General features: G+C 45.4%; 1 protein-coding gene across 1 annotated transcript in view; it reads right to left on the minus strand.

Moving 5' to 3' along the window:
* Positions 1-20390, minus strand: part of RAD54L2 (RAD54 like 2) — a 2252401-nt gene that overhangs the window by 1410686 nt on the left and 821325 nt on the right. Inside the window, exon 11 of the mRNA XM_044077481.1 lies at positions 15386-15728. Coding sequence (XP_043933416.1) covers positions 15386-15728 — 343 coding nt within the window. The remainder of the gene's footprint in view (positions 1-15385; positions 15729-20390) is intronic.

Raw genomic sequence — 20390 nt, forward strand, 5'->3', positions numbered from 1 at the left:
ATTCCACGTGCCTTGGACAATCTTTCCCGCAGAATGCCCCCACCCGAGGCAAGAAGCGTCCGTGGTCACTGTGGCTCGGGAAATGCAGCAAAAGGTCTCCTGCCAGGGCTCCGGAGAAAGAAGCCACCACAGAAGGGAGTCCCTGCACGCCTGCTGACCGCAATCGGAGCGTTAGAGACGAACAAAGAGGAGACCACTGAACTTGAAGGGTCCATTGAAGAACCCGTATGCAAACGGGCATGAATTAGAAGCGGATAGCTGCCGCCATAGAACCTAGGGCCCTCAGGACCGAAGCTGCAGTTGGAGATGGTTGCAGGATTGCTGTCACATGACACCTCAGGCTGGCGATACGGTCTGGGGTGAGGAAGGCTCGCATTGATCTGGTGTCTAGTCTTCCTCCTATGAAATCTATAATTTGAGTTGGATTCAGAAAAGATTTCTCCCAGTTGATCGTGATGCCCAGCCTTGGTGCTAGTTGAAGAAAATAATCCCTGGCTGAGCACAGAAGATGCCTTGATGATGCCGCCAGGAGCCAGTCGTCCAGGTACGGAAAGACCTGTAATCCCTGGAGCCTCAGGTGGGCCGCTACCACCGCTAGCACCTTGGTAAACACCCTGGGGCTGAGGTGAGACCAAAGGAGGACCCTGAACTGATAATGACTGGCTCCCAGCCGAAGCGAAGAAACCTCCTGGATCGCCTGTCCATCCGAATGTGGTAGTACGCATCCTTGAGGTCTATGGAACACATCCAGTCGTTCTCCTCAAGAGGGGAGTATAGATTGCAGGGTGACCATCCGAACTTTTGCTTGGTTACTGACAGGTTCAACTGGGAAAGGTCTAAGATTGGTCTTAAGTCCCCGCCTTCTTTGGCACCAAAAGAACCTGGAGTAAAACCCTAATCCGCTTGATCTGGGGACGCTGGATGGCTCTTTTCCTAGCAGCTGCTCGATTGATAGCTGCCTCCCTTGGTCAGGTGGAACATCTGGGAGGCTGCAGATTTGGGAATCTTGAATAGGGTATTGAATATCCTCTGGATATAAGTCAAGCACCCAACTGTCTGTTGTTATGGACTCCCAAGAAGTCAGGTGCATCGAACCGCCCGACTGCCTCCAGAGACGGACAGCCGGGCAACCCTTCAGGGCTGCTGCGTGGGTCTCTCAGAGAAGGGTTCTCTGGACCCAAAATTGCCAGGAGCCCCCTGCCTCTGGCACGACCTCCCGCCTCCTCTGCCACGGAAGGACTGGTTATCCGGAGCAGGTTGGGACTGCTGACTTCCGGAACCACATCTTCTTCTGTCCCTTTGGTTCTTAGAGAAGGACCTCTGGGGAGCTGAGAAGCGGACTCGACGGCAGACAGCGTCTTCCGTCCTTTTCGCTCTGGACTAATGTCTCGCGAACAGTCTTGCCAAACAAGGCAGAACCATCGAAGGGCATTCGCGAAGGTCGCCTTGAAGGGCTCTGCAACAGAATGGCGGAGCCAGGCCTGTCGCCTCATGACAAGGCCTGCTCCGCTGGCTCTAGCGGCCCCTCAGTAGCATGAGACAGCAGCCGCATAGATGTATTGGATACTGATCTGAGAGTGGCCATTCGGTGGAGTAAACCTGTTTATCCTCACCGAGATGGACTCGGGGAGATGCAGCGATTCTTTAATCAGATCCCGCTGCATCCTAATGACATGTGCCATGTAGTTCAGCGCCTCAAGGAGAAGGTCGCTGAACTAAAACTCGCTTCCCAATGCGATCCATCGAACGGGACTCCTTGCCCGGAGGATGGACGGAGGGACTCTCCTGGGCCAATTCCTCTTCATGGCTGCAGCCATCATCATGGCATCTACTGGGGACCCTTACTCCAGTGGGTGCGGTCTGATGGAGGAGAAAGAATGCGGTCCAGGCGCTTAGGATAGGCTCAATGGTGTCCGGATCCTTCCACGCCTGATGGATATAAGATCCACCAGGGGTCAGCAGGAGGACACCCAAGAGGTAGAAGGGCCCGCTGAATGCCTCCAAGAACACAGACTCGTCCAAGAAGCCTTGGGGCAGACCACCCCCTGATCCTTAACATCTCCATGATGTCACCAAATGAGACGCCCTCAGGGGTGACCTAGGGAGCCTTCCCTTCATCCAAGTCCGTGTCTTCAGTGACGGACTCAGGGAGTCCATGTGCCTCCTCTTGCACTTACGCCCGAGGTACTTCATCGGGGCTGTCCGAGGAGTACTCTTCAGCAGATGGATGTTCCAAGGGAACCACTTGGGACATCGAGGCGGCTGTCCCTGGGACCGGCTGGTGGGGCCTGGCCCAACTGCAATGGAGTGCGGATGGAGCTGGCAGGACCGGGGTCCGGATGTCCTCGACAGTGCCCTTTCCATAACGTTGAAAGCCGAGGGGAGCCAGCTTCTAAGCCCCGAGAGCCGACCCCACTCGGATCCGACGACGGATCGGAGTCGGAGCAAACCGTGGATCCGAGAGACCAGTGTGCTCCGACCTGGACGGAGCCAAGACACACCAGCTCCCTCGATCCGAGGCTCGCCTCGCTCGAGGTCGGGTCCGGCACCAAGCACTCAAGGGATGGGACGGATCCGAGGTGTGCCGACCTATCGGATCCGACCCACCTCCGGATCCAAATCTGCACGGCGCGATAGCTCCAACCCGTGGTATGGGTCGGAGAAGGAGCTAAGGGGCGAAAAGGGTCAAGCCTCCCGGATGGGGGCTAGGAGCACTCCCATTTGCATTTGGGCCTGGATGAATTTCCTCATCATCCGTCCATATCAGCTTCGCCATTGAAAAGGTCGATCTAGAGGAGGCCACCAAGCGACCTAGAGAGCCGCCTCGGTGACCTCCTGGAAGGCTAGCCTCCTCCTCCTCGGGTCCAGGAGAGAACAGAGGGAGTGGAGCCGAGGAGGAGGAAAGCTAGAAGGCACAGGGAGGCCCGCTTAGATGGAGGAGCCGAACTAGAAGCCGGCTCTCCTCTTGTGGTGCTTCTCCCTGTGCCTCTCCTTCTGTCTCTCCCTAGAAGAATCCTTCCTCCGCAACTTTAAGGGAGGTTGAGACCCAGCCGAGGGGAGAACTCACAGCAACAGGTTGCTGACTGGAAGGCAGAGGTCAAGCAGTATCTGGGGTAAAAGACCCGCCAGCACCAACTTCGACCTCCTCTTAGCCCGGGTTGAACCCTGCACAAATGGTACAACCAGAAGACAGGTGTTCAACCCCAAGATGACGCGAGTGTGGCCATCTGCTGGGGACAGCTTATGGCCACACTCGGTACATTTGGAGAAAACAGCCTTAGGGGCTTCAGACATTACAACCTAAGGCCTAAATACACACACACACAAACAAACTACGAAAACCCGAGAAAAATTAACTAAAGAGGGAGGAAAGCCTTAACCACACACAACACTAACTAGATTAATAACCAAAAAAGAGAATTTGAAAACTTTTTCTGTCAAAAAATCTAAACTTATCTCAACCAACGCCAGGAGCTCTAGAATTCCGTTGCTTCTTGAAAAGCGGCAAACGAAATCTGAGGTCAGTCAGGGCTTGGCAAGGGGTTATGGGTAAGAGGGAGGAGCTAGGAGCTCGGAGCCTAAGCTTTTGAATTGCCGGCTTGGATCCGAGATCGGATCCGATACCCACAGGTTGCAGACGAATGAAGTCTGCCTACTTCAGATACTTTGTTTCGCTGGCATGAGGTAAGCCATCTGGGAAGTTGTGTTCAAGCTTGCTCCCAGGAATACAATTTGTTGGCAGAGTACTAGATGAGATTTCTTTTTGTTAATGTGTACCTCAGTGAGGTTAGAAGCGTCTTTACAAATGCCAGATGTTTTAGTAGCATGTCCTGGCTTTCTGCCTGAATTAGACAATCGTTCAGGTATGGGTATATCTGAATATTTTTTTGCCTGCAAAATGCAATGACTGGAGCTAGGCACTTTGTGAATACCCAAGGCGCAGTAGATAAGCCAAAGGGAAGTGCAGAGAACTGATAGTGCATGGAGCCTGCCCTGAAGCGTGGGTATTTCCTGCAAGATTCCCTTATTGGAATGTGCAGGTAAGCTTCCTTTAAGTCTAAGGTTGCCAGACAGGCATCTTTGCCTAGCATAGGAAGCAGCTGTTGAAGTGTTAGCATTTTGAATTTTGGGATTACCAAAAAGGTGTTTAGAATAGAAAGGTCCAGGATAGGATTCCAGGAGCTGTCTTTTCTGGTTACCAGGAAAAGTTTTGAGTAAAACCTTGTCCCCTTTCTTCTGCTGGGACAGGTTGAATAGCCCTGATACTTAGAAGAGAGAGAACCTGCTGTTGAGCCTATGCCCACTGATTTGAGGGTAGGCCTGGCCAACCGTTTAGGGTTGGTAAGGTGTGAAAATGGAACCTGTATCCTTGGCCAACTACATTTAAAACCCATTTGCCCTGGGTAATGTGTTGCAAGTTTTTTGCATGCAGGGCAATCTTTCCCCCTAAGAGAGCAAGCAGTTGATCAGGGCTTGGAAGGTTTAAGGTTAAGTCATTGTGACATTTTTCCATAGGGAGGTGTCTTATTACTTCCAGCTTTGGAAGTGGGAGCCCCCCACTGCTTAGGCCTGTGAGTACCTGGAGAGTGTAGCCTAGGTGGTCTGCTGTTTCTGGGTTTGGGCTAAGAAGGCCTGGAAGAGACAGGCAAAAACCAATTCTTAGAAGGCCAATGCCTACAAAATCTGGGAGGCTGTACTTGTAGGAAACCTTTAACAGTATGCATAGATTTTTCAGTCCATCTTTTTAAAGACGTCTTTAGCTTTGTTGCCAAACAGGTGGTCTTGGTTTAAGGGAGCATCCAGTAATTTAGCTTTAGCATGATCCGGAAAATTTTGCTCCTTAAGCTAAGCATGCCTTCTAAATACATTCTAAAGGCCTTTGTTGAGGGAGGAGTAAGAATTTCCTAAGACTCTTTTTGAAGTCAGAGTAAACCTGGCTTTCCCAGTGGAAATGCTCCCTAAGAGTGTGCAAGGTTTCACCAAAGGAAAAATTTTCTGGAGGGAAAGCAGAGGGGAATGGAATCCTTTGCATCAGAATCCTCATAGGTAGATAAGGACAAATCCTGGTAATCAGAAGAAACAGAAATATCAGAATCCTGATCAGAAGAATCAGAAGGAAAATCAGTTCTAGGTCTCTTAGAGGGAGAAGGCTGGCTTCCCCTGATTAAAGTAATAAGGTCTTCAGCCATTCTTATCATTTGTTTTTTAGGCATATGGGCAAGACCATGCAGTTTGGACATCGGTTTTCTAGGCGTGGGTCGAGTTTTAGGCCTTGAAGAAGATGGCGTCTGTTTGAAATGCAAGTCTGTAAGCCTGAATACACCCTCAGAAGGCGGTGCCTGCACAGCGGCTCCGGACCCATCCAAGGTAGAGACATCAGCAGGTTCCATAGTCGAAGAAGGATCTTGCGGCATATCGGACTCTGAATGGGTCTCAGTAGAGGCCTGCGAATAGGAAGTAGCGAGTATCAGGGGCTGCGAAAGCGCCTCACTGAGTAATGGCGAACTGAAGACTAGCTTAACGGAGGGGTCATCTGCAGCTTTGGAACTATGCAGTCTGTCTCTGTCTTTATCTTTACGTTTTTTAGGAATGCCGGTAGTCAGATGGCTTACCGAAGCCATTTCTGGATAGTTAAACAGAGTATCAAAATAATCTGCTGCAAAAATAAACCAACGACGAATAGTACGGGGGTTGAATAAGGCACAAAACGTACAGCGAGGGATGTCGTGGTCTGGGCCTAAGCAAGGAATGCAGTACGAATGAAAATCTTTGAGGTATTTGCTTTCCACAGGTAATACAATTGTTAACTTTTACCGAGATCGGCTTGGAGCAAGAAAAAGGATCCCCAACGGGGTACTTAGCTTTTTTGAAGACTTCGGTTCTGAAACTCGAAAACAAAAATTTCAGGAGTCGGCCGACTGGCACTTGCAAACAACTTCTGCTTTGGGCACCGCGTGGCAAGAAAGACTGATGTAATGGTGTCAGCTGCATGTTTTATACCCCTAACGACCTGACATCATGGAAGAAGAGACAGCATCCGACACAGGGATCCAAGACTTTGATACTCAAGCTGGCTGAGGGCTACCTGCAGGCAGACAACCCAAATGTAATGACTGCAACAGTGAAACACGAAGAAAGTACAGTTTTGTACCTACCATAAATGTAGATGTCCGATAGGAATGCATCTGCAGTCCTTACAAAAGGGTTGTCCTGTCGTCAGGCAGCCCTTCGGTCGGCCGGATTCCAAAGTCTGGGTCTGGCCTCGGCTGGTGTCGCACTTCACCCGACGTCACAGCTGCAGTTCTTCGGGTATAAAGGCATCAGCCGACGCCATTTTCCTCAGTGTTTCTTGCCCCAGATGCCAGGTGCCCTCTTGGATGGCTAAATTTGGATAAATGCCAATGTTTCCAAATAGCAGAGAGCAAACACAAAAAATAAGCATGTATGTACATATATACAAACAAATACACCATAATAGATCCCCCCCCCAGCTAGCTAAAAGATGGCAAGTACCCTAGGAGTACCACAGAGGGGAAGGCGGGTGGGTAATCCTGACTGCAGATGCATTCCTATCGGACATCTACATTTATGGTAGGTACAAAACTGTACTATGTCCTTCAAGGATGCATCTGCAGTCCTTACAAATGGGTAGAATACCATAGCCAAACTAGGGAGGAGGAAAAAAGAGAGATTATGGTGTAGTTAGGATCCCTTGCAAAACAGCAGTGGCAAAACCTGCTCGGGATCTAGAGTATAAAGGTAAATTATAGTGCTTGGCAAATGTATGCACGGAGGTCCAAGTAGCAGCCTCTATAATGTCCTTGGTAGCCACTCCTCGTAAGAAAGCTGTGGTAGTGGCTGTAGCCCTTGTGGAGTGAGGCCTGATGTTCTCTGGAGTTTTCTTTCCATGGTAGGAGTAACAAAATCTAATGCAATTTCCTATCCACTTGGAGATTGTCTGTTTTGAAATTGCTTTTCCTTCCCTTCCTGTTGCATATGCTACCAGTAGCTGGTCAGTCTTTCTATTGCACTTGGTCCTGTCCAGGTAGTAGCGTAACTGTCTATGCACATCCAAGGTATGTAACAGTCTTTCTCCCCTGTTCTGTGGGTTGGGGAAGAATGTAGGTAGGTGGATAGCCTGGTTTAAAGACACTCTGGATACCACCTTAGGCATAAATGTAGGATTTGTTCTCATGGACACTCTATCTTGATGGAAGATCAGGAAGGATTGCACTGCCATTAATGCCTGTAGTTCAGATACCCTTCTTGCTGAGGTGATCGCCAGCAGGAAAGCAGTCTTCCATGATAAGTATTGCAATTCTGCTGTTGCTGCTGGTTCGAAAGGAGGAAGTGTCAATTTTTCTAGCACAAAGTTCAAGTCCCATGCTGGCAATGGTGGTTTCCTAGGAGGTTTTACATTCTTAATTCCTCTCAGAAACTGCCTGAGCAGAGGATGTGAGAAGACAGGGGGATCCAAGCTGTATTCTGCTGAAATAGCTGATGCATGTATCTTGATGGAAGAATAGGACAGGCCTGTATGGTAGAGCTCTGCCAAGTACTCCAGGATGTTGGCTATGTTTACCAGTGACACATCTTCTCCCTTTACAGTACTCCAAATGAGATATCTTTTCCATTTTGCTGCATAATTTCTTCTTGTTGAGGGTCTGCGAGCCTCAAGGATAACGTATTTAACCCTTTGTGATAAATTTGGGTTAATTGATCTTATGCAATGTTCCAGGCAGTCAGCTGCAGAGTTTTCAGGTTTGGATGCAGGATGTTGTAGTTGTTCTGTGTTAACAGCAATGGAACCAGGGGTAGTGTCCATATTTGTTCCCGAGACATGCTCCTTAGTAATGGGTACCAATGTTGCCTTGGCCAGTCTGGAGCTATCAGAATGATCCTCGGACGTTCCTCTTTGATCTTCAATAGCACCTTGTGCATCAAAGGAAGTGGTGGGAATGCATATGCTGTCAGGTGTTTCCAACTGAAAGATAGGGAGTCCACCTTCCAAGCAAGTGGGTGGTACGACCTTGTGCAGAATTTCTTTAGCTGGTGATTGCGTGGGGATGCAAATAAGTCTATTTGTGGTAGTCCCCATTTTCTTGTAATGGCTTTGAAGATGTCCGGATGCAGCATCCATTCGTGGGCATCCGTGGTAGTCCTGCTTAATATGTCTGCTAGAATGTTTTCTTTTCCCGGTACAAAAATTGCTTGTAACTGAATGTTGTAGCTCAGAGCCACATTCCATAGGTCCAGTGCCAGCCGGCATAGAGGGTATGAATGTGTGCCTCCCTGTTTGTTTATGTACCACATAACTGTGGTGTTGTCTGTCCTTATCATCAACTGACCTTCTCGAAGAAATGGTCTGAATGACTGGATTGCCAATTTTACTGCCAGCATTTCTTTTAGATTTATGTGTAGGTGCAGCTGGTCTTGAGTCCATAAGCCTTGCATGCACTTGTCCAGCATGTGGGCCCCCCCAACCGAGGTCTGAGGCGTCCGTCGTGATGGTTTGGCTTGGTTGAATGTTGCAGAAGGGCAATCCTGTGTTTGATTGACAGGCCTGAGCCCACCATAGGAACTCTTGCTTCAGGCATGGGATTATTGGAATTTTGGTTTCTAGGCTGTGCTTGTGTTGAGACCACAAATTCTTTAGGTACCACTGTAGCTTTCTCATATGCAGTCTGGCATGAAGGACCAGAATTATGCAGGAAGCCATGAAGCCCAGGGCTTGCAGTACTTTTCTTGCTGTTAGATGGTTCTGCTTTGTTAATGCCAAAAAGTAGAGAGGTAGTTGCTCTTGCTTTTCTACAGTTAGGAATGCCATTTGTTTTGATGTGTCCAGCTCTGCACCCAGAAAGGTTATTCTTTGGGATGGAATCAGCCTTGACTTTTTTATACTGACTGTGTATCCCAGGGCTTGTAGCAGGTAAATGACTCTTTGTAAGTCTTCTGTTAGTTTGTTTTTGTTGTCCGCTTGTATCAGGCAGTCGTCCAGGTAGGGGTAAATTTGGATTCCCTGAAGCCTGCAATGAGCAATTACTGATGCCAGGCATTTCGTGAACACTCTGGGCGCAGTAGATAAGCCAAAGGGCAATGCTGAGAATTGATAATGCTCTGATCCTGCAAGAAATCTGAGGTATCTTCTGCAATTTGGTCGTATGGGGACGTGCAGGTATGCCTCCTTGAGATCTAGAGTTACCAGCCAAGACTCCTTGCCCAGCATGGGAAGAAGCTGCTGTAGAGTCAGCATTTTGAATTTTGGGACAATGAGGAATGTGTTTAAAGCGGACAGGTCGAGAATAGGCCTCCATTTGCTCTCTTTTCTTGGTACCAGGAAGAGTCTGGAGTAAAATCCCTTTCCTTGTTCCATAGCTGGTACCTTTTCCACAGCTCTCATCCTTAATAATTGAGATATTTGTTTTAGAGCTTCTGCCCTTTGAGTTGGTGGTAGGTTTGGCATTCCTCTTTTTCCTGGTAGAGTATGGAAATGAAACCTGTAACCTTGGTCTATAGTTTGCAAAATCCACTTTTCCCTTGTGATGCAATGCCAGTAAAGCTAGCTTTCCACCTAAGGGTGCTTCTAGTTGTTCCCTGGTAGGCGGTGCTAGAGCCAAGTCACTGTGATTGTGCTGTTGTAGTGGTGGTGGCTGCGTCTGTGCCTCGCTGGTTGTTACCCTGCCACTGGCGTCCCCTGTAGGCACCCCTGGATTGGTTTCTGCCTCTTGAACGCCTATTCCTGCCTCTCTGAGCTCTGGAGGAGTCTGGAAAGGACCAATTCTTGGAGGGCCAATTCCTGCTAAACCTTGGCGGCTGTACCTGTAAGAAATCTTTCACTGTTTGTACAGATTTTGCCTTCTCTTCCATCTTCTTCAGCACCTGCTGTGCAGGAGAACCAAATAAATTGACCTTGTCCATGGGTGCATCTAAAAAGTTTTGATTTGACATGGTCCGGTAAGGCCTGCTCTTTCAACCATGCATGCCTTCTGATAACTGTGCCAGTCATGGCTGATCTAAAGGAAGCCTCCAGTGCATCATAGCCGCACTTTAAAGAATGGTTACTAACTTGCTGAATGTTATGTACCATTTCCTGAACATATTTCTTATCTACAGATTCATCAGAGGACAGTTTTTTAGTTAACTGGTCTAGCATAAATTCTTGATATTGAATCATATGAAATTGACAATTCAAGGCCCTAGCTGACAGAGTAGCAGAAGTGTAAACTTTTTTACCCCATCTCTCTAAGGACCTGGATTCCCTTTCAGAGGGGAGGGGGTTTTTAGCAGAGGTAGTTGCTACAGCCTTAGGCCCCTGGGAGATAGTCTCAGGATCTGCAAAAGGAGCCTTGTATAAATGGTGATGTGTGTCCGGGACCAGTCTCAGGATCTGCAAAAGGAGCCTTGTATAAATGGTGATGTGTGTCCGGGACCCTGTAGAACCTATCGGGCTTAGCAGGGGCCGGAGGTAATGAATCAGGGGCAGTACAAGCATCATTAAATGCATCATCTACAACAGAAAGAACTGGAGGTATAGCTAAAGGCCTATGTTGTGGTAAATGCAAAAAGGTTCTAAGCCTTTTCCTGGAGTCTGAGAAATCTTGGCCCTGCCACTGAAATTGTTCCCTCATAGCATGCAAGGTTTCCCCAAAAGAAAATTCCTCAGGTGGAGAGGCAGAAGGGATGGACTCTTCAGCATCAGAGTCTTCGTAAGGGGAGTAAGGAGCCTCTGGAGGGTCTGTATGTTCTGAGTCATCAGAGGAATCATCTGAGGATACTGGCTCAGGGGGCTCTGCTCTAGGCCTCTTCTCTGGAGGTGGATGAGAGGCCCTGTCAGGATGAGGTTGGGATCCCCGGATTAAAGAAATGAGATCCTCTGCCAGAGAAAGCATATGGGAACTGGTGCTGGGCCTGTGAGAGGGGGGCTTAACAGGCACAGTTTTTGAAGCTTTAGCTGCTTTAGCCCTGGCAAAGGCCTTAATGGACATGGCTGCAGGAGGCCTAGCAGCTCCACGTGCAGGGGTTGAAATATCCAAGGGAATAGTGTCAGCTAATTCCTGAGAAACCACAACTGCAGGTTGGATTTCAGAAGCCGATTCCACCAGGTTAGAAGAGGCCTCGGTAGAAGGCATGTTTTCGGCTGAAGGAAGAACCGCTTGCTCGGTTTCAGCCGAAACCGAGACACTCGCGGTTGGCTTAACCGTGGTTTTGGCCGAAACCGCGGACCGCGAGTGTCGGTCCTTTTCCCTACGTTTTTTGGTTAATTGTGTAGTCGGAGGATCCGACGGCATAATATAAGCAAAATCAGAGCCGAAAAACTGTTCTGCAAATTCCGACCGACGTCTAAGCGTCCGTCGGTTAAAAGAAGCACAGGCTAGACAAGCTGCTACGTCGTGGTCTGGGCCTAAACAAGGTAAGCAGTAAGAGTGGAAATCTTTATGAGGTATTTGTTTCCCACAAGTTAAACAGTTATTCACTTTTTCTGACATCGGCTGAGGCAAGAAAGAGTCCCCAACGGGGTACTTAGCTTTTTAGAAGTCTTCGAAGTAGTATTCGGTAGTAGTAATCTCTGGTTCTGACCGACCGGCACTTGCGAACAGCTTCTGCTTCGGTCGCCATGCGGCAAGAAAGACTGAGGAAAATGGCGTCGGCTGATGCCTTTATACCCGAAGAACTGCAGCTGTGACGTCGGGTGAAGTGCGACACCAGCCGAGGCCAGACCCAGACTTTGGAATCCGGCCGACCGAAGGGCTGCCTGACGACAGGACAACCCATTTGTAAGGACTGCAGATGCATCCTTGAAGGACATCATCCAGCAACAGGGGACGTAGTGGTCTGGGCCTAAACAAGTGATGCAGTAAGAATGGAAGTCTCGGTGTGGGATCTGCTTTCCACAGGCGAGACAATTGTTAACTTTTTCGGACATCGGTTAGAACAAGAAAAAAGGGTCCCCAACGGGGTACTTAGCTTTAGATGTTTTCAGCTGAAATTCAAACTCTGGTAGCAACCGACCGGCACTCGTATGAACTGCTTCTGCTATGGGCTCCACGGCAAGAAATACTGATGTAATGATGTCGGCTGACTTGCTTTATAGCACTGATGACCTGACGTCAAGACTACAAGCAACTGCAGCCGATGCAAAAAAACACTGACTCTGGTATTCGGGCCGGCCAAAAGCTACCACAGCAGGGATAACTCACAGGTGATGACTCCAACAGTGAAACACGAAGAACATCGGTTTGTATTCAGGGACAGACAGAATTTTGTCAGGTCTCCTGGGTATAGATTCAGTAGTGCCAGGGGCCTCCCACACCCACAGAGTGGTCAACTGAGTGAGCTTGTCCATGGGTAAAGGGTCAAGTGCCGAGGGCCTGCAGGTACAGTGACTCCTTGGTAGAAGCATTTTGGGACTTCCAGTTACTCCTCTGTTTCAATAATTCCAGGATTTCTCCAAAGAAGACATCATCAAGGGGTGACCTTGGGGATCCCCTCCCCTTCATTGAAGTCTGTTTCTTCGGTGATCGATTCCTCTGGGGAATCCAAATGCTTCCTCTTGCACTTCCTCTGCTTAGGGACCTCCTCAGTGGGGTGATCTAGGGAGATATCAGAAGAGGCGAGAATTATCTGAAACTACTGCGGTCTCGTCATCCACTGACACAGTGGGAGTGCAGGTTGAATATCTGGGTGTGAGGAGGAAAGAAACACTTGCTCCAAAGTGGAAAGGTCCGACTGTTTGACTGTGGCAGTCAGGGCTCTCTCCATCGCCTTGGAAGTTGCCACCCCCCTGAAGAGGGAAGGGAGCCGAGAACAAAGAGACTGCCTCGGAACCGTGGTCACTCCCCACTCCAGAGAGACAACGTCTGAGACAGAAGCCAGAGCTGAGTTCATCTGTGCCCATGCTCCAAGGTGCACAAAAGGTTGTGAAAAAATAAAAGTAGACAGGACAGACTTGGCACAAGAGGTCTCCACACCCGACTGGACCATAGACATCCGGGCAAGAACCAGTTCTGAAGATAGGGATATCGCTGGAACCGATGCAGTCAGATCCAAGAGGCTAGAAGCCGAGAACTTTAATGCTTCCGATGAAGTCAGAGAAGGAAAAACAACAGGGGGTAATGGAAGGTTCAGCTCCTATAAATGAGGGGGCTGGAATCAAATAGGTATCCCACAATCCTCTCAACCAGAGTATTTTATTCACCAGCCTCTCCACATCATCCTCCGTTAAGCTCTTGGTGGAATGGATAGAAAGGATGCAGGGTGATTTTGGTCTTTCCAGAATAGGTGAAGGCAGTGTTCTTGCAAAGGGGTCAATAGAGGGTGAATATGAGGTTCTCAGAAGATCCATAATGTATGGCTCCTCAGACTATTTACTCTGTGCTGAAGTACTCAGCAACAAAGGAGATGTCTGTGCCATGAGTTTTGGTGTCAAATATTCCAAATGCTCCTGCACTGAAATACTAGGCGCCAAAGCCTTTGTCTGCTCCGATAACCTCAGCTCCACAGGTCCCTTCGGGACCAAAGTATTGGTAGTGGAAGTCGGTCAGTTCCAAGGTTTCCAAAGGAACTGAAGAGTTGGCCCTTTTCTAAAATGGTGCCGATGGAGTAGAAGGCACTGATAGGCTTCTCTTTTTTGGTTTCTCCAAAGCTGTGGAAGAAGAAAATGAGGTAGAGGGAGAAGAGATTGGTCTTACTCTTGGCTTTCTCAGCAGCAGATAAGGCCTCACTGAAGGCTGATGGAAGGATACCCTTCAAAATAAGTTTGTTACATCTTTCCACTAGCACCCTATGACTGAAACTATGACATATTGAGCAGTCTTCTTGAAAGTGAACAGGGCCCAGGCAACAGACAGACAGCAAATGAGTCTCTGACATCAGAATATTGTGCCTGCATTTCTGGAATCTTTTGAATCCACAGACTTTAGGTTTATCAGCCATACTGAAGAATTTCAAAGTTTTTAACAATGGCGTCAACAGGCCAGCTATACAACCCACATACACACACAGGTACAAAAGCCTCACAAACAGGAATGCTCACTATAGAAATAAATGGATTGTTTTTTTTAACAGAAGGAGACAACAGCAGGAAGAAAACTATCAAAAATTATGGATCAGAACACACCGAGGTGTACATAAGAAAGGAAAAACTATAAAAATGATAGTTCAGAATACACCAAGGTGTACGGAAGCAGAAGGAGAGGTCAATTTTAAAAGGATTAGAAAGCAGAGGGTAGATTAACAACTAATAAGCAATAAAGTAGAAAACTCTTACAAAAGTTGTAAATATATCAATAAAGCAACACTTCGCTCGAGAGCAATGGCAAACGTGTCATGAACAGCGGCAAATGAGACCTGAGGTAGCTGGGAGAGGAGTACTGTGGGTAAGGAATAAGCTCAAGAGTTTCTGGCTTTCACGAGATGTACTAATGACAGAGTCGGTTCCTAAGCTCAGAACTGAACCCATATGTCGAGGATAAAATGAAAATTTACATCAGACACAAGGTTTCTTAATGCAAGGAAAAGTCAAGCATTCTTTACTAAGCAATACATGTAATGGGTTATAGTCCTTCAAAGACAGGAAATTCGTTATCAGAAGAGAAGGTGGTTTTATTTTTTGCATGTCTCATAATGAGCCAGTAAAGGACAAAATCAAGGGGAAACCTCACATGGAGTAAGGCAGAGCATTGTCCAAGCATGTTTCTTTCCACAGGAAAACACAGACTTACAAATAATGAAAATCTCTGGAAAGATAATATTGAGTTGAAAAAAAAATCTGTAAAGCACTCTACCAAAATGACAACAGAAAACACACTAGAGAGTAACATACGAATCAAACCTCAGTTACTGTCATCATAAATCATGGGGGTGACTTGGATGGACTTTCTTTACATCCCATGTTCTTAAAAATAAAGATAAGACCTGAACAATGAAAACAAAACTTTCATGTGTCACTGCTCTTCTGTTACAAGCATACATCCAAAAATACTTGTGAGCTCTGGAAAAGATACTAAAATTAAAAGGTTGTGAGGAACTACCACACACTTTTTAATATGTCATACATCAGAATACATGACTTATACATGATGTACACTGTTAAAAAAAAACTTAAGTAGGATTTGACTTTGTGGCTCTGATACTCCCAAATGTGACATGCCATAACAGTTATTCTCAGGGAAAACTATATTTTGGAACATGCTACCTTGACATCACCTGTGACCAATACTGTCAAATGAAATTTACCATGATTCACTTTAATGAAATTGTGATGACATTTAATTCATTGGTTTAAAATATTCAATGATTTTTTTTTTTTTTAATTAGAGTTTCCTAGTTTGGATTTCATTTATATGAAATCCTAAAGTAAAACAATCACTGTGATCATAATGCTTACCTTTGCACAAATCCCTCCAGGAGACTATGCAAAACATGGCTGCGGTACCTCATCAGTCTTGTGTCCTGTGGTGTACTGTCAACACATTGCCCATTCAGAATTGGACGCTCAAACATATTACTAAACTCCTGCCTAGACCCGAGAAAGTCAGGCCGCACAAAGTCCACCATGCACCAGTACTCAATCAGGTTGTTTTGCAAAGGGTATCCTGTCAAAACTACCCGCCGTCTTGATCTGATAGCCTTCAATGCTTGAGAAACACTTGCATGACAGTTCTTAATGCGATGTCCCTCGTCACAGATTACAACATCAGGTCCTGGGCGAGACAATGCGTTCTCTATGCCTGAAAGGTACAACACATTTAAAAGGCAGTGCAATGTATACTTTACTAGGACAATACAATAATAGACATTAAAAAAATTAAACTTCCAAGAAATACATACATAATAATCCAATGACACTGCATTACAACATTTTGAGGAAAATTAATCACTTAATATTGTAACAATGCCACATCAGTAAAAACACAGAATGCTACAGGACAACTGTCAGTGCAGCTTCTCTTCAATACAAAGAACAGTAGGGGAGGCAAGAATGCAAAAGGTCTTTAAGACACAGACAGTGCAATGGCAATGAAGAACCTTTTCAGAGTTTGTTTGTGTCTTTCGGCTTTTCCCGGTTAGGGGTCGCCACAGCGGAACTCCGGTCCACTAATGATTGGCAGTAGAGTTTTACATACTGGCTTGCCGGGCCTAACGCACAACCTTCAACGAAGGAACGCCCATTCACGCATGTCGGCACACAGAAGACGCTCTAACTGAGAATCGAACGGGCAACGTCTAACTGTGAGGCGACACCACTACTGCTGAAGAACCTTTTCAGAGTAATAAACCCAAAATGAAGGTGATTAAATCACCCAGTGCAGGGTCCTCAACATCATTTAGATAAAATGCTCCCAAACTCTGTACCAAACCAAAAGGGTGCACACGGCAACCGTGAAAGCTGAGGTAGTAAGGGTAGTAAGCATTAGAGTAACACAACTGGGATGTGACCAATGTTCTTCTTTCGGCTTTTCCCGGTTAAGGGTCACCACAGCGGAACTCCAGTCCGCTGATTGGCAGTAAATTTTTACAGTGCCGAGGTGCCAGCTCGACGCCCAACCTTCAACGAAGGTACACCCATTCACGCATGTATTTCGAAGGCCACTCGACCGCGGGGAGGAAATGCAGACTCCACACAGAAGGTGCTCCAGCCGAGAATCGAACGGGAGAACCTCTTGCTGTGAGGCGACAATGCTACCGCTGCACCACCGCGGCTATCTGGGATGTGACCAATGTGCAAAGTAAAACTGGCAACTTTTGGGAGAAGACGTGCTAAGACAGTTGCCACAACCTGTCCTGAAAAGGAAAAGAATCCTGTCAAATACCAATAACACAAAAGCTTTTTACATGAAGTACTCATAGGCTTTCATCATCAAGATGTAGGAACACTGAAAGATACTGTTTTGTACCACCTAGACAGCAGAATGGATGATGCAACAAAACTTATGTCTTGATTGGGTTTAGCTGTATCTACTGAGTAACATTCAATTAGAAAATTAAATCAAAGAAGCTGATCAACAAACAAATATGAATTTCCATCAGACAAAGACTGATATGAGCATGCTTACCCGTTTACTATATATCACTCTTCAAAAAAATGAGTTATATGTGCTTTGTGTGTGTGTGTGTGTGTGTGTGTGTGTGTGTGTGTGTGTGTGTGTGTGTGTATATATATATATATATATATATATATATATATATGTATATATATATGTATTTTTTTTAAATCATTAGAAGCATTTTAAACATATCTTAATCCAAGTGCCATCTTTCTATGGTCATTAATTCCAACGGCCAATTTATATTTATATCAAGTTTCTCATGTTTTTTTCCCCCCTTCTGATCAGGCATCTGTAAGTCAGTTTTAACCTGCACGTCCTTCAAGACTCAAACTTTTTGAGTACATCCCTCTCCCAAGTTCACCACAAACCCTAGCTCTTTCCTGATTCTTTCTGTAACCTTGACTTAAAACGGTCCCACTGTTCTACCAGTGAAACTACACTTTCTAATAAGCTGCCTAAGGCCTCTCTTAGTTTCTGCTTAGATCAGATATGAAAAGGTTGAGATTTCAAATAATAACTTAGGAACCTCGAGATTTTAGTTTCGTGCCTTTCCTCATGTTTCAAAATCTGCACGTGCATGCTGATATGACAACATTCTCAATCAACTCTAGGTTCCAAGCTAGGTGTACATGCTTCTGGGACATGTATAGTCTTACCTATCCTAAATCTAGTATTGTATCCATACATAAAACAGACAGGGAGGTTAAGTATATTTTGGGGAGTTCATGTACAAACTTGCACTATATCAATACAACCAAATCCCTTCATGTAGACTCTGTTGAGACTGTATCTAAACCTCTGGGGTTTAGTGTGGGATTCCAGACACCGGTAATCTAAACTATGTGTTAGTGAAAGAATTTTCCCTCCAAGGATTTCTCTGAACTATGTTCATTTTTTTTGGAAGGGTGTGACAAATATTTGCCAATCATTATTTCTATAAGCAAAAATCCTTTACTACAACATTCCTCTCCACCAGTTCCAGCTTGACTATTATTGGTGTCCTCTCGCAATTAATGTGATCATCCTTCTCTTTCTTTGATCCAGCAAAGCCCTTTTTGCTTAGTTTTCACACTTTCTTCTGAATTAAAGTTAAGGTTGATGCATCACAACGTCAGGTTTGTGCATCTTAATGAAATCTAGTACTGTCTGTCTCTTAAGTCTGTAACCCTTTCATATTTCAACACTTAGACTTTTTGTCCACTACCACGTCCTCCTAACCTTATCCCTTTCTCTTCCACAATTCTTTTATTTAACTGTCTCAGACATTCATACTGTTGTTCATGAATACTCATTTTTGCCATAAAACTAACTTTCTTCTAAGTCTGTTTCATTATATGTGGCACTGCCCCATAAAGAAATTAAGTGTGTCTACTTGTATTCTAACAGTCAAAGATAAATAACAAGAAACACATTAACTTGCATACAAATCTGCCAAACATCTTTAAAATTCCCATTCTATACAGATGTTTTGAAAACTGAGAATGGTAAGCAATCACAGTATGTTACCTATACCCCAAGAAAACTGCAGTTATCCTACCATCCCTGTATAATACTCATTTGATTCCAAAGAACACAATACGCTTTTCCTTTAGTTCCACATTTCACGTTAATATTCATTCATTCATTCTTTGCCTCATTCGGTACTCTCAGTGGATTACTTTCAGTTAAATGTGTATCTTCTACTTTTTGCATAAATTCATCACCAAACAAAATTTTTTACTCAAAAAAAATTCTCTGGCTTCACAACTTAAGTATCCAGTTGCTTTGACATCTGCTTGTCTTTTGATAAAATTTCTTAAAACTTCAGTTGATCATATGCCTTTAGGAAGCAATCTGGTTTCCCAAAAATCCTTAAATTGTGAGCATCCCCTAGTTTGTAGCATCTAAACATTTTACTTACTGACATTTGGTAACCAGGAAAGTCCGACTGGGTCAGAAACCCATTTTCAGCAGCAGCCCAGGGAGAAAAGCTCCAAACAGTGATTTCCGCTTTTTATGAACTCCGGTCGTCGGCTATTCCGACGGCATTATGTAGTTAAACCTTCGGCCAAAGTAATGAAAAGCAAAACGTACCGACGCTTAATAGTGCGTTGGTTAAATCTAGCACAAAACCGACAACTAGCAACGTTGTGGTCAGGGCCTAGGCAAGGAATACAGTAAGAGTGAAAATCCTTATGAGGTATTTGCTTCCCACAAGAAATACAATTGTTAACTTTTTCTGACATCGGTCTGGAGCAAGAAAAAAGTTTGCCCAACGGGGTACTTAGCTTTATAGAAGACTTCGGATCTGAAATTCAATTTTGAAAATCTCAGGAGTCTGCCGACCGGCACTTGCGAGCTGATTTTGCTTCGGGCACCGCGCAGCAAGAAAAACTGAAGCAAATGGCGTCGGCTGCATCTTTTATACCCCTGGTGCACAGGCGTCAGGGAAGAGGCGACAGCAACCGCCGGACCAAGACTTTGGAATTCAGGCTGACTGTGGGTAGCCTGCCAGCAGGATAACCCAAGTGTAATGACTGCAACAATGAAACACGATGAACATCATCAAGTTATACAAAATTTCACAAGTAGTACAATAGAAGATAAAGAATGTATAAACAAGTTTATATTTTGGATAAAAAGAAATTAACATCATTTAAATATATTTTTCAAGTATATAAATAGGGATTAGTAGAACACAATACGCTTGATGGTTCTGGAGAGGGAAGGTTTATCATTTAAGAAATTTAGCAAAGGCAATAAGGAAGTTAACAGGACAGCAGCATACCTCTCAACCATAACGAATTGCTAGGTATATACCGTTTTTGAGGGCAAAATAAGGGGGTTTCACAAATTCCCATGTGGCACCTTCAATTCCAGATTTATTTTTATTTACAAGTTTAACTTTAAAGCAAGTTTAATGTTATAGCTGAGTTCTCCTGTCCTGTATTATCCGTGACCATGAATTTCCCACTACAAGACTTAGAGAAGTAGAATCGGCTGTGATGCAGTTGAACTGTCAAGAACATTTTATTTTACCATCTCAGTAATTTGTGATGTAAGGCAGCCAGAACAGCAAAAATTTGTCTGAAACGTTGGGCATGATTCACGAATATTTGCAAGTATGGTATGTATACACATGATGCAGGTAAAACGGCAGATAAAGCAATACCAATAAAATTATTTTTTAATAATTACTGCTCCCACATCCACACGCATTAGTGGATACCCAGTCTAATGACATGAACATTGAATAAAACATCCTTAGTTTTGAGACAAATGACTGCTGCAGAGTTTGCACATTTGTGTCTGTGGAGTGTGGATATAAGCTAAGGTTACAAATGAAGTTAGACCGTTACATGC

Source organism: Protopterus annectens, chromosome 7.part0 (assembly GCF_019279795.1).
Source record: "Protopterus annectens isolate FY-2018-M chromosome 7.part0, PAN1.0, whole genome shotgun sequence".
NCBI lineage: Eukaryota > Metazoa > Chordata > Ceratodontiformes > Protopteridae > Protopterus > Protopterus annectens.